General features: G+C 40.9%; 1 protein-coding gene across 2 annotated transcripts in view; it reads right to left on the reverse strand.

Annotated features, from left to right (window-relative positions):
• Positions 1-3,341: 3,341 nt before the first annotated feature.
• Bcas2 (BCAS2 pre-mRNA processing factor) overlaps positions 3,342-11,859 on the reverse strand; it is a 9,016-nt gene continuing 498 nt past the window's right edge. The window contains exons 3-7 of one of the 2 annotated variants that reach the window (XM_010631232.2): positions 9,684-9,754; positions 8,639-8,800; positions 6,707-6,757; positions 5,229-5,309; positions 3,342-3,613 (exon numbers count right to left, since the gene is read on the reverse strand). In XM_010631232.2, the coding sequence (XP_010629534.1) occupies positions 3,487-3,613; positions 5,229-5,309; positions 6,707-6,757; positions 8,639-8,800; positions 9,684-9,754 (492 nt within the window). In that variant the 3' untranslated portion in view covers positions 3,342-3,486. The remainder of the gene's footprint in view (positions 3,614-5,228; positions 5,310-6,706; positions 6,758-8,638; positions 8,801-9,683; positions 9,755-11,859) is intronic. The other variant, XM_010631231.2, reaches the window with a different exon arrangement.

An 11,859-nucleotide genomic window follows, 5' to 3' on the forward strand; every position in this document is an offset into this window, starting at 1 on the left:
AAACCAGTACAGATAGGTTTAGCACCACCCTAATCCCAGAAGTCTGGATAAAAGGGGCTGAAAGATGCTGTTAAGCTTCCCTTGTTGCTTTTGCTGTCTTCTGCTGCCATGAACTGTTGCCCCTCTGCCATGCCACCCTGCCTTGGAGCCAGCCAATTTTGGACTGAAGCCTCTACAAGCTGTGAGGTAAATAAACCTTTCTTCCTTTAACTTTGGGTGTTGGGTAGTTTGTCTCAGCAATGAGAAAGGGAACTAAGACAGAGCACTCTCCCTAAGACCACAGGAAGATACCTGACAGGCTTGGCCAATCACAATACCCTGAGAATCCCTGGTTGTACCTCTGAATCCAAGGGTGGAACATGGAATCCAGACTAGGTCAATTAGAATCTTTCTCTAATTATACATACCGATATACTTGCCTACCTCTGAGATTGCTGAGATGATTTAAGTCTGGAACTGCCTGTGACTTTGACTCTTCAGTGCCTATAGGTGGGAGGGAACAATAAATCTAGAAAAGGAGAAATGGAAAACAAGAGAACATGAAATCCCTGAATTGACCCTGCAACTAGTTTCACCTCTGCTCTCACCAGTTACATGAACCAATAAATCTCCTTTTGTTGCCTAAGGTAGTTTTAGTTAGCTTTCTGTCACTACAAATAAGAATTTGAATATGCAGAAGTATTTCCTAAGAATAGAGGAAGCAAAGAGGATCTAATGTAGTTAAGGGCTGGTCCTTAGAGTAGAAAGCAAGGTGAAACAGATGTGTAAGCTTCCACTCAGAGCTAAGCTTACACAATGTTCCCTTAGCTCATTTTACATTGTTGTTGTTTTCCCAGTGCTGGTTATGGAACTCAGGGCCTTGAACATGCTAGGCAAGTGCTCTACCACTGAGCTACATCCCTAGCTCCCATTTTATTTGATTTCGTGATAACAAACAAATCTGTACTAGAATTAAATAAAATAGGGGTTTCTCTATGCAATTATATGTTATTCTGGCATCAAATAAAAAGTATTTTCTGAGCTGGGTATGGTGGCACATGTGTGTTAGCTCAGCACTCTGGTAGTCTAAGGCAAGAGGATCAAAATTTTGAGCTTAGCCTGGATAACTGCACAGCTTAGCAAGACTCTGCCTTAACATAAAAAACTACAACAACAAAAAAGGGATGAAGCTGTAGCAATGTGAAGGCCTTGGGTTCAATCCCCAAAACACAAACAAAAAAGTACCTTCTGATAAACAGTGGCTATCTTTTGAGTGGCAGGTTTATGAATTTTTTTTTTTTTGGCCTGCATTTCTGAATTGCTCCTAATATTTTTTTACCATTTTAAACAACCATTTATTATTATTTACCAGTTATTGCATGCTTTCTATTGGTTCTACAGCAAAATATCACAAATGAAGAGGCTTAATGCAAAACAAATTCACTGCTTTATAGCTCTGGAAGTCACAAGCCTAGTTAAGCCGAGTTCCTTCTGGGGAAGAACACTCTGGAAGATTTGTTTCCTTGTTTTTCCCAGTTTCTGGAAGCCACTGCATTTCTTGGTTCGTAGCTTTCTTCGTTTACAAAGGCAGCAGCAGCATTGTCCCGCCTCCCTTTTATAAAGATGGTGGCAGTCCTCCTGGGCCTCCCCAGATAATCTGGGATAATCCCCCACCCAAGGAACATTTATTTAATCACATCTACAAACTCCTTTTTTCCATGGAAAAAGTTAACACTCACAGGTTCCAGGTACTGGATCTCATCATCTTTAGGAGCTGTCATTCAGCCTACCATAACTATCTGCATTAAAATGAACGTGAAAGGTAGTTATAAAAAAGCTGTGAAACAAGACCAGCTTAGCAATGTAAGAAAAAGACCTATTTCTATGGTTGGATGAAGATCCTTGAATCAAAAAACAAGCTGAACAACAGATCATGGACTGGCCTCAGCTTCCCTGAGCTGCAGTCTATTCTGGGGAAGTTAGGGAATAAAGCTGCGACTGCATTCTGGGAACTGTGGGCTTCAGCATTAAGGTTTCTGGCAAGGCTAGAAAGTCAACCAGGTATTGCGAACTTGTTGGGAATTAAGGTCAGAAACCAACTCTTGAGTTTTCTACTAAAAGCATTCCAAGAATAGGCTATAACACACTCCAAGTTATGGGGCCTCCTCAGGCCATGATGAGCAACCAAGCATAGGTCGGAATGTGGGCCAGGCTCTCCGGGCAGTTCCTCGGTGTGAAGAGGCTGTGGCAGTACCGGTCATCTTTGAGGGCAGCTCTCACAAGTCACACTGCTGCAGTGTGGACCGTCAGACCTCCATGGAGTACACAGTACATACAATCCTGAGATCCTTTCACCAATCGCTGTGGAAGAAGTTTTACTATGCCATGAATCCATCCTGCACACTTCCTTTAAAAAACAATACTCTTGGGCCAGGGATTTGGCTCAGTGGTTCCACCACCTGCCTCGCAAGCCCAAGGGCTTGAGTTTGATTCCCAGTACCAAAGCAAGACAAAAAATCAATACTCTGGAAGGTAATGACTTTGAGATCCCACATGGCTAAACATAATTTTATTCTATGACTTGGCTATGTAGTCCTAGCTTGGAAATAAATTTTAAGAATTTTGATACACCTCTCCATTATTTTCATTCTAGCTTCCAGAGCGGCTATGGAGAAACCTGAGGATAGTCTGATTCTTGATCCTTTATGGGCAAGCCTCCCCACTTCTGGGCAGCTTGTATGTGGGTATCTACTTTGCTCTACACCATATAATTTTAGGGCTGAGTCATCAGAAAGGAGGAAGGGTATTAAAGTGCGGCAATAATGGGGTGGCAATCCTAGGTGACTGGAGAATAAAGGAGAAAGGAAGAAAGGGAAAGAGCAGAAGAAAGGGAAAGTCCTTCCACTCAGTGTTACATACACCTGTCTTCTCTGGGCCTTGACGGGTCCACTTTCAAACACAATGTATTATAGATATTTACGAACAAGACAGGCATGGTGTCATCAACAGGACAAAATTTCCAAGTACGTTCAATCTAAAGAATCAGAACTATCGGGCCGGGGATTTAGCTCAGCGGTTCGGTGGCCTGCCTTGCAAGCGCAAGGACCGGAGTTCAATCCCCAGTAGCAAAAAAAAAAAAGAATCAGAACTATCTGCCTTAGTAATTTGTCATTTACTACAGCTGCTTTCACAGAGCCCCAACCCTGTGGCCTTGCTGGTCGCAGCCAACATATCCACTCAGCTACAAAATATGGTCCTGAAGCTCAAAATTAGTGCTATATGTAATGTACTAATTCTCTAACACAGTATTATTCCAAAGCCATACTTATTTTGAAAGCTTGACAGTTTTTTAGCTATAAAAATGCCACGATAAAAACCTTTATTTCACAAAGATACACAATACAATTATTACAAGAATCCATACATTATGGTTTCCAAACATTTACCCACTAATGGTTTCTGAGAGGGCCTGACATTTCTTCCTTTTTACTCAGCAAGTTAGTCTTCTCAGAAGTCTTGCCGGATGTTTTCCTTGTTTGCCTCTCCCTGTTGCTGTTTAATTTGATAGATTTCATTTTCTAGTTGTACAATAGTCCGTTCAATCTCATAATTCTTACTGACCAGTGACACCCAACTAGATAAGAAAAAAGCAAAAAATTATTCAATGTAAAATATCTCTTAAAAGATTTTATTTTAAATGTATATATGGTTTTACTTAATGCTGTAACATTTTTGTTTTTGATTTTTGGTTTTTTGAGACAGGGTCTCACCATGTAGTTCAGACTGCCCTGGAACTTACTATGTAGCCCAGGCTGGTCTTGAACTCACAGCAATCCTCCTGCCTCAGCCTCCTGAGTGCTGGGATTACTGGTGTGCATCACCAAGCCCGGCTAATGCTGTAACACTTTTAATTTTCCACTTTAAAAACTTAGGTACAGGGCCAGAAATTTAGCTCAGTGGTTTCACCACCTGCCTTGCAAGTGCAAGGACCCCTAGTTCAATCCTCAATACCAAAAAGCAAACAAACAAACAAACCCATGAGGCACAGCTGTGGGAAAGTAGGTGAAGGGCACAGGATCTCTCTGCATTATTTCTTACAACTGCATGTGAATCTAAAGTTGTCTCAAAATAAGAAGCTTACTTAAAAATAAGTAGACACATCAGAAGAGAGAATCTATAAGACAAGAGAGAAAGGAAAGACTAATGAAAGAACATTCAGAGAAAGGTAATAGTTATAGAAAGATGGAGAAAAATCTCAAAACAGACTAAAAAGTAACACTTAGCAGTGCGAAGAAAAATATGAAATGATGCGTAAGAGATTGGTAACACAGGGAAAAGGAGGTGGAGAGGAGGCCAGAACAAAGAGAATGACATGGGCGATGAAAGGAGGAAAGGGAGGGAAAAATAACAAAAGAGAAGAGAATGACACAAAATTTCACTATTACATATCTAGGCATCTGCATAGACCATATATCTATACATCTATATATGTGTATGATTTAAAGGATAAAGTGTGTCAACAAAGGGGAAAAAATTAAGGCATAAATTATCAACCAAAACACGGAATTTCGCTTCCTACAAGATTTTTAGAAAGGATGAATTTCTTTCTTTGTAAAAATAGGGTTGGAGTTGGGTACAGTGGTATATGCCTCTAATCCCAGCTAACTAGGCGGCTGTGATAGGAAGGTCAGATGTCCCTGGCCATTCTTGGGCAACTTAGTGAGAACCTGTCTCAAAATTAGAAATAAAAAGGTCTGGCAACGTAGCTCAATGGCAGTGTATGTGCCTAGCATGCATACGCAAGGCCCTGGGTTTAATCCCCAGTACCACCATAAAAAAACTGAGAAAAGAAAAGGAAACAAGGAGAGCTGGACTGAAAAGAGGGTGCCCTGAGGCTAAGATCACTTATCAGTGGCTCAATTTTTTCTTTCTTTCTTTTCTTTCTTTTTTTGAGACAGAGTTTTGCTACGTACTTCAGGCTGGCCTTGAATTTACTCCGTAGTCAAACTGACCTTGAACTCAGAGCAGTTCACAAGTTTGAACCCATCCATCACTGAGTGAGACCCTATCTCAAAAAAAAGGGGTGGGCAGGGGACTGGGAATGTAGTTCAGTGTACGGGCCCTGGATTTCTTTCTTAATAACACAAGAAAACCTGTGGCATCCCATCTGAATACTGTTTGAATCTTAATAAATTCTGATCTTCGAATGGGGTAAGCAGTTTAAAATATGATGATGGAATTATACTCACTTTGACTCCATTTCTCTCAATTTAGATCCAGCTGTGAGTTGCATGTTCTTGCGCTGCCAGTTTAAATCTTGAATATGTTTCCTATAAAAAGAAATTTATACAACCTAACTACATTTAACATAAGACTAAAATCAACAAAAAATAATACTAGCTAGTATTCAATCTCCTTAGAACAGATATGTATACAATTATAGACTAATTCTAGGAATTAATTTTTTTCTGATTAATTTTTTCAATCACAGATTTCAGAAAATATGTGGGTACAGTGCTGCACACCTGTAATTCTAGGTAATCAAGAGGCTGAACTAAAAAAAAAAAAAAAGAGGCTGAAGCAGGAGGATGGAAAATTTGAAGACAGTCTGGGCAACTTAGTGAAATCCTGTCTTAAAATAAACTTTAGCCAGGTGTGGTGGCACATGACTGTGATACCAGCACTTGGAGGGATTAATGCAAGGTCAAGGCCACCCTGAACTACAGTGAGACCCTGGCTCAAAACAAAACAAAACAAAACAGCCAGGGATTTAGCTCAGTGGTGCCACCATCTGCCTCCCAAGTGCAAGGTCCTGAGTTTGATCCCTGGTACAAAAACAAACAAACAAAAACAAAACCAGATCCAATTTTTTATGGGGGTGGGGAGGTGGGTGCTAAGAGCTATAGTTCAGTAGCAGAATGCTTGCCTAAACATGCATGAGGCCCTGGGTTCAATCCCCAGTCCCACAACCTAACACGTTAAAAAAAAAACCCATTCCCACACATGCTCACAGATCACAAATCACAACTCCCTCTTGTCACACAGTTCTCATTCCTGATAAACGCTGAGTTTCCGGTGATTAGGGCTAGAGGTCACTCACTGGTGGTTTTCTAGTGACAAAGCAAGCCCAGAACACACACGTGCAGATGTGATGCCCTGCACCATGCTGGAACTCTGCCAGCAAGGTGATCGCCACACATAGCCCTTCGATCTGGGACCTCCAGCACTGTACTCCAAGATAAATCTCTTAACACTCTCCTGGTCACTGGTAATGTATCGCCAGCAGAACAAAATGAAGCAGAGAGGTGGCACCCTCCCAGATCTGTTCCTGTATGCATGTGTATGCAGACAATGGAGTTTTGGTGTTATTCTGCAATGCTCCCCCCTCCCCTCCCTTAAAAGTGACTTTTCTGGGAAAGGGATTTAGCTCAGTGGTGCCACCACCTACCATCTGCCTCACAAGTGACAGGTCCCAAGTTCAATCACCAGTGCCAAAAAAAAAAAAAAAAGTGACTTTTCTGCCTGCAGACTTGCAAGTTGTAAATGTCTGGTAGAGATGTTTTCAGACCTCAATCTATTTTTCCTTTATTCAGACCGGGCAAATTCAGTGCCAGGTGCTGGACAAAAAGGGGATCATTTAGTGACTTTCACGACTGCAGCCGTTTACCCGCCACACACGCACTCAGGGTTCACCTAAACTGCATTCTAGAACAGGAAAGACAATTACCTTAACTTCTGAAGCTCTTTCTGTGCATGTTCAATCATATGAACTAGATTTCTGAAGGAAAAAGAGGAAAATCAGGCTAATGTACATTAAAATCTAATAATACCGACTAAATATTAACTACCCAGTGAAGTCAAGTTTTTCTGCTAAAAATAGTAAATATTGAGCTCTTTCTGCTGATTATGTTAGATACTCTATGATTTCTTTTGTTTTTTGAGACAGGGTCTTGCTTTGTAATTCAGGCTGGCCTTGAACTCACAGCAACCCTCTTGCCTCAGCCTCCCCAGTGCTGGAATTAGAGGTGTGCCACCACAACTGGCTCCCAGCTCCACTTGCCTTCTTTTGATTAAGGAGATGGCTAATATCTGATATGAGTATGCCTTTCTAGCTTTGCCTTTCTATGGCTTCCACAATCACTCCAAGTTGAGACCATCACTTTGAGCACTCTATTCCCAGCCTTTCACCACTGAAAATAACCTTTCCTCTGAATTGACTTTTCCTGAAGGGTTAGCTTATCGCCTTCTCTTCCTTTCCATCCTCCTGCTTAAACTTATTCTTGTAAAAACATAGTGCACCACCTCCAGCGTAGCAGCCACTGGGTCTGGAGAACACATGGTGGAAGGTGTTGTGCAGCAGAGTATGATCTGAGCAAAAGGAGCGAGGAGCACAGCAGCCGCACAGTTGCTCACAGGAGAGGACTGCAGGCAGAATCCCAGTTGGGAAGACAGAGCGAACAGGAAAGCAACACGCCCCTCGATCTAATGGTTCTCCATCCTCGGATGTTCTCCTTGCTCTCTTCCAAACACCCAAACCTCTCCCTTCAGTCCAGTTTGTGAAGTACGCTTTTCTTGACTTATCTGTTTCTTACTTTTCTATCACCCTGATTCTATTCCTTTCTTCCTTTTTACATTACCAAAAAAACTATTTATCCTGTAGTTTCCCAAATTTCAGATTTTGCCCACTGGATTATATAGTGACAGGGATTTAAAATATAATTTTGAAGATTTGAAAAAAAGATACCTACCATTTTGTGCCCTATTTTATACCACTATGTTTCCTAAAACAGTCTGACAAAGGTTTCCATATAATCATTGGTTCAATGGCTTTTTACTTGAAAAGTTTCAGCTCTCATTCAGAGACGAGCAGAGGATGGAGCTCAACTTCCCAAACTGGCACTATTACAGAAGCTGCCTTAAACACAGCACTTTATACTCCCAAGCTTTGTTTTCCCTTATAAAGAAAATAAAACCTACCAAGATTAAGTTTTTACAATTTAAGATTATAATCTATGCGAAATGTGTGTGTATACATATTTTCCCTAGAAGAATGGAAGCTTTAAAAATACGATTAACATATGCCACGCATCATGGTGGACGATGTCTGTAATCCTAGCACTCTGGGAGGCTGAGGCAGGAAGACTACAAGTCCAAGGCTGGTGTGGGCAATTTAGCAAGACCCTGTATTAAAAAATCAAAAAGAACATAGCATGTAATAATGAGAATCAACTGTATAAGCAATTCGCATATTAAGAATTACACTCTACGAGGCAGTGATCTGTAAAGCAGCCCTCAAAACTCATTTTCTTACAATTTTATTACAGAGTCAATGTGGTAGTCAGGTCAGGTCCCCTTAGCAATCTTGAAGTTTTTTTTTTTTTTTTTTGGTACCAGCGATCAAACCTGGGCCCTTGCGCTTTCAAGGCAGGCAACAGAAACACTGAGCCAAACCCCCGGCCCTAGCAATCTTGGACTTTGAAGTGAGTCTCTAAGCAGTGGCTTTTCATCTGAGTACAGTTCTCAGATAAGATCTGGAGTCAAATCTAGAGATATTATTTTTACCCCATTTCTAATACTAAGCCTCCTACAACTATAAAAAATAAACCTTTGGGTGGGATGGAAGGGAGAGAGGAAGGAAAAAGGGAAGGACGTTTCTTACTCATTATATACTTTCCAGGCATTACATCCATGTTGTGACATTAGCTCCAGATTCTCAATTCGAACTGCTTGGTGCTCTAACTGGGCCATAGAATTGTTGACACATTCTTGCCATGCAGTGATGTCATTTTTCTGACCTGAGGAAGGGGCTGGAAGCTCATATCTGAAATTATACAACAACATAAAACTAAATTGCACATCCTGCCACACCATCATCCTTCCTACCAACAGAATAACCCATGGGTCTCTACACGCTGTTAAAAACAACAACAAAAAAAACCTACAGAAGATCAGATGGAGATCTTACAAAACAAAACACTATCAGAGCCAAGCATGGTGGTACACACCTGTAATCCCAGCCCTCAGGAAACTGAGGCAGGAGGATCACTGAAAGTTTGAGGCCAGCCTGGGCTACAGACTGAGTTCAAGGCAGCCTGAGCTACACAGTGAGAACCTGTCTCAAAAACCAAAAGAAATCTATTATCCTAAGAAACATTACAAACAAAATTCAGTACCACTATATACAGTAACAAAAAAATTAAATGTGAATTAAACTATATTATATTCACATAAGAGATCATCATATTAGCTGTTAAGTGATGCTGGAAGGTGAGTCCAATTTCTTTTCTTTTGTGATACAGGGTCTTGCTGTGTAGTTCATCCTGGCCTCAAACTCATGGACCTCCTTCTGACTCAGCCTCTCGAGTCTGGTATTACAGGTCATGCGCCACCAAAGCTGGTAAGTCCAAGTTCTTTCCCCAGCTACACAACTCTGTTAAAGTGGTTCCTGTACCTGTCACCATGTCTTTAAAAAAAAGTTTCTGAAAAATATTTAACATTAAAGGAAAAGTAGACATAAAAAACTTGAGTTACCATTTGTGTCAAACACCTACAACCTCTTTTAGAGAAGAAAATGCAAAAAAAACCCACATGCATTTAGACCCCACTCTATTCTCTCTTCACATCACTGACACAGTTAGCAAATACACTTTTCATAAATCTCAGGTTATTATTGATTTATTATAATGAAATTTTAATATTCTTACCGTTTCATACTGAGCAATTCAATTGGTTGTCGAGCAGCCAGTCTTTCAAATTCATTTCTCATTATGTCAGTCTGATACATAAATCAGAGAATTATTCCCAGGATATCAACAAATTGAAATTAATAATCAATAAAAAGGGCCGGGGATTTAGCTCAGTGGTTCCACCGCCTGCCTCACAAGTACAAGGACCCGAGTTCAATCCCCAGTACCAAAAACAAAAACAAAACAAAACAAGAATTTAATCTTAGTTATATTTTATACTACCCAATATAATGGATAATTTTTCTTCCAATTCATTTTCTTTCAATACTGGGGATTGAACTCAGGGTGTTTGCACTGAACCACACACCCAGCCCTTATTGAGAAAGTCTTGCTAACCTGCCCAGGATGGGCTTGAACCTTCAATCTTCCCACCTCATCCCCCTAGGGTGCCAGGATTACAGCATGTGCGTGCTCCACCACTGAAGTATACTTTTTTTTTTTTAGTACCAGGGATTGAATTCAGGACCTCAAGCTGGCCAGGCAGGCACTGTGTCACTGAGCTACATCCCTACCCGCCGAGCTACACTATTGCTATACCCAGCAATTCCTCAATTCTTCTCTGGGTTAAATTCTTTTTTACAATCTGAAGAAACATGCACTTCAATTCCATACTTAGTCTGGGCAAGAAATTTATAATACATAATACAGGAAGGAGCCCACAGAGGAAAGGATCAATCCTAAAAGCCTTTCAATCTCAGCAGCACACTGCAAACCAATTGCAATCCTAGCCCTACGTCACTCTTCTCACTCCGTTAACTGGTCTGAAAGGGGCAGGGGCTGGGCAGGCTAATAACTTTTGTTTTTAAATGGTGGTGCTGGGGATTGAACCTAGTGTTTGCTCCTGCCTTGTGTTTGTCTTTAATTCACAAACTGATTGTCAAAGGAAGCCAGTGTACAGAACCATGGATCTAAGTACTTTTGGGGTTTTTTTTGAGACAGGGTCTCACTATGTAGTTGAGACTGACCTGGAACTCACTATGTAGCCCAGGCTGGTCTCCAACTCACAGCAATCCTCCTGCCTCAGCTTCCAGAGTGCTGGGATTACAGACATGGACCACCACACCTGGCTTGACCTAAGTACTTTTTGACAACAGGAGCAAGAGAAGAGAGGTTCTTAAGGCACAAAATAATTTGCTTTTGGCTTATGAGCCTAAATCTATACTTCTTTTTGGTACTAGATGCTATTTTCACACTTTGCTTCTTGCAAACAAAGAGAAAAGGAACATGGGCAAGGACTTTACCACTGAATAATTTAGAGATGATATTTTATATTTTATTTGGCTGTTTTGATCCTAATTAGTATCTTGGCTATACTTCTAGATCAAATATTTTCTTTTTTTTGGTACTGGGATTGAACTCAGAACCTTGTGCTTGCAAAGCAAGCGGCGGTAGCACTGAGCTACACCCCGCGCCCCAAGATCAAATATTTTAAAAGGTACATACTTAGGTACTGTTTTGTTCAGTCTTTCACATCCATTTGATAAATATCTAGGCTTTGATACAAAGGCCTCCCTCTAGTGGTTCTAAAGATCACTGACAATTATGCTTAGATGTATGTGTGTATATATATATTTGTTCGTTTGTTTGTTTTGTTTTGGGGGATCGAACTCGGGTCGTTGCGCTTGAGAGGCAGGCAACAGAACCACTGAGCTAAATCCCCAGCCGTTTGTTTTTTGAGACAGGGTCTCACTATGTAGTTGAGACTGACCTGGAACTCACTATATAGCCAAGGACGGTCTCCAGAACTCACAGTGATCTTCCTGCCTCAGCCTCCCGAGTACTGGGATTACAGGCGTGCGCCACCACACCCGGCTCCACACTTAGATGTATATTAAAAACCACAGATCTCTTGCGGTAGAGTGCACCTTAGAAGAGGATCTCTTTTGAAATTTACACATGAATTCTATCCCCCAGCCAAAAAAAAATAAATAAAAAACCTGCACAAAATTTTGCATTGAGAGTTCGCAGAGCCTGTATAAATCCCTTTCTGGATCTCAACAATAACCCTGAAGAAGGCCTAGCTGGCTGTTGACAATAGATGGACACCTATAAAACAGGTAAATAGAAGCTAAACAAATATAAATTGTAATTATTTTAAAAACAACACCTCGCCGGCGTGGTGGCACGCCTGTTA

Source organism: Fukomys damarensis, unplaced genomic scaffold (assembly GCF_012274545.1).
Source record: "Fukomys damarensis isolate Sample0158 unplaced genomic scaffold, DMR_v1.0_HiC HiC_scaffold_33, whole genome shotgun sequence".
Lineage (NCBI taxonomy): Eukaryota > Metazoa > Chordata > Mammalia > Rodentia > Bathyergidae > Fukomys > Fukomys damarensis.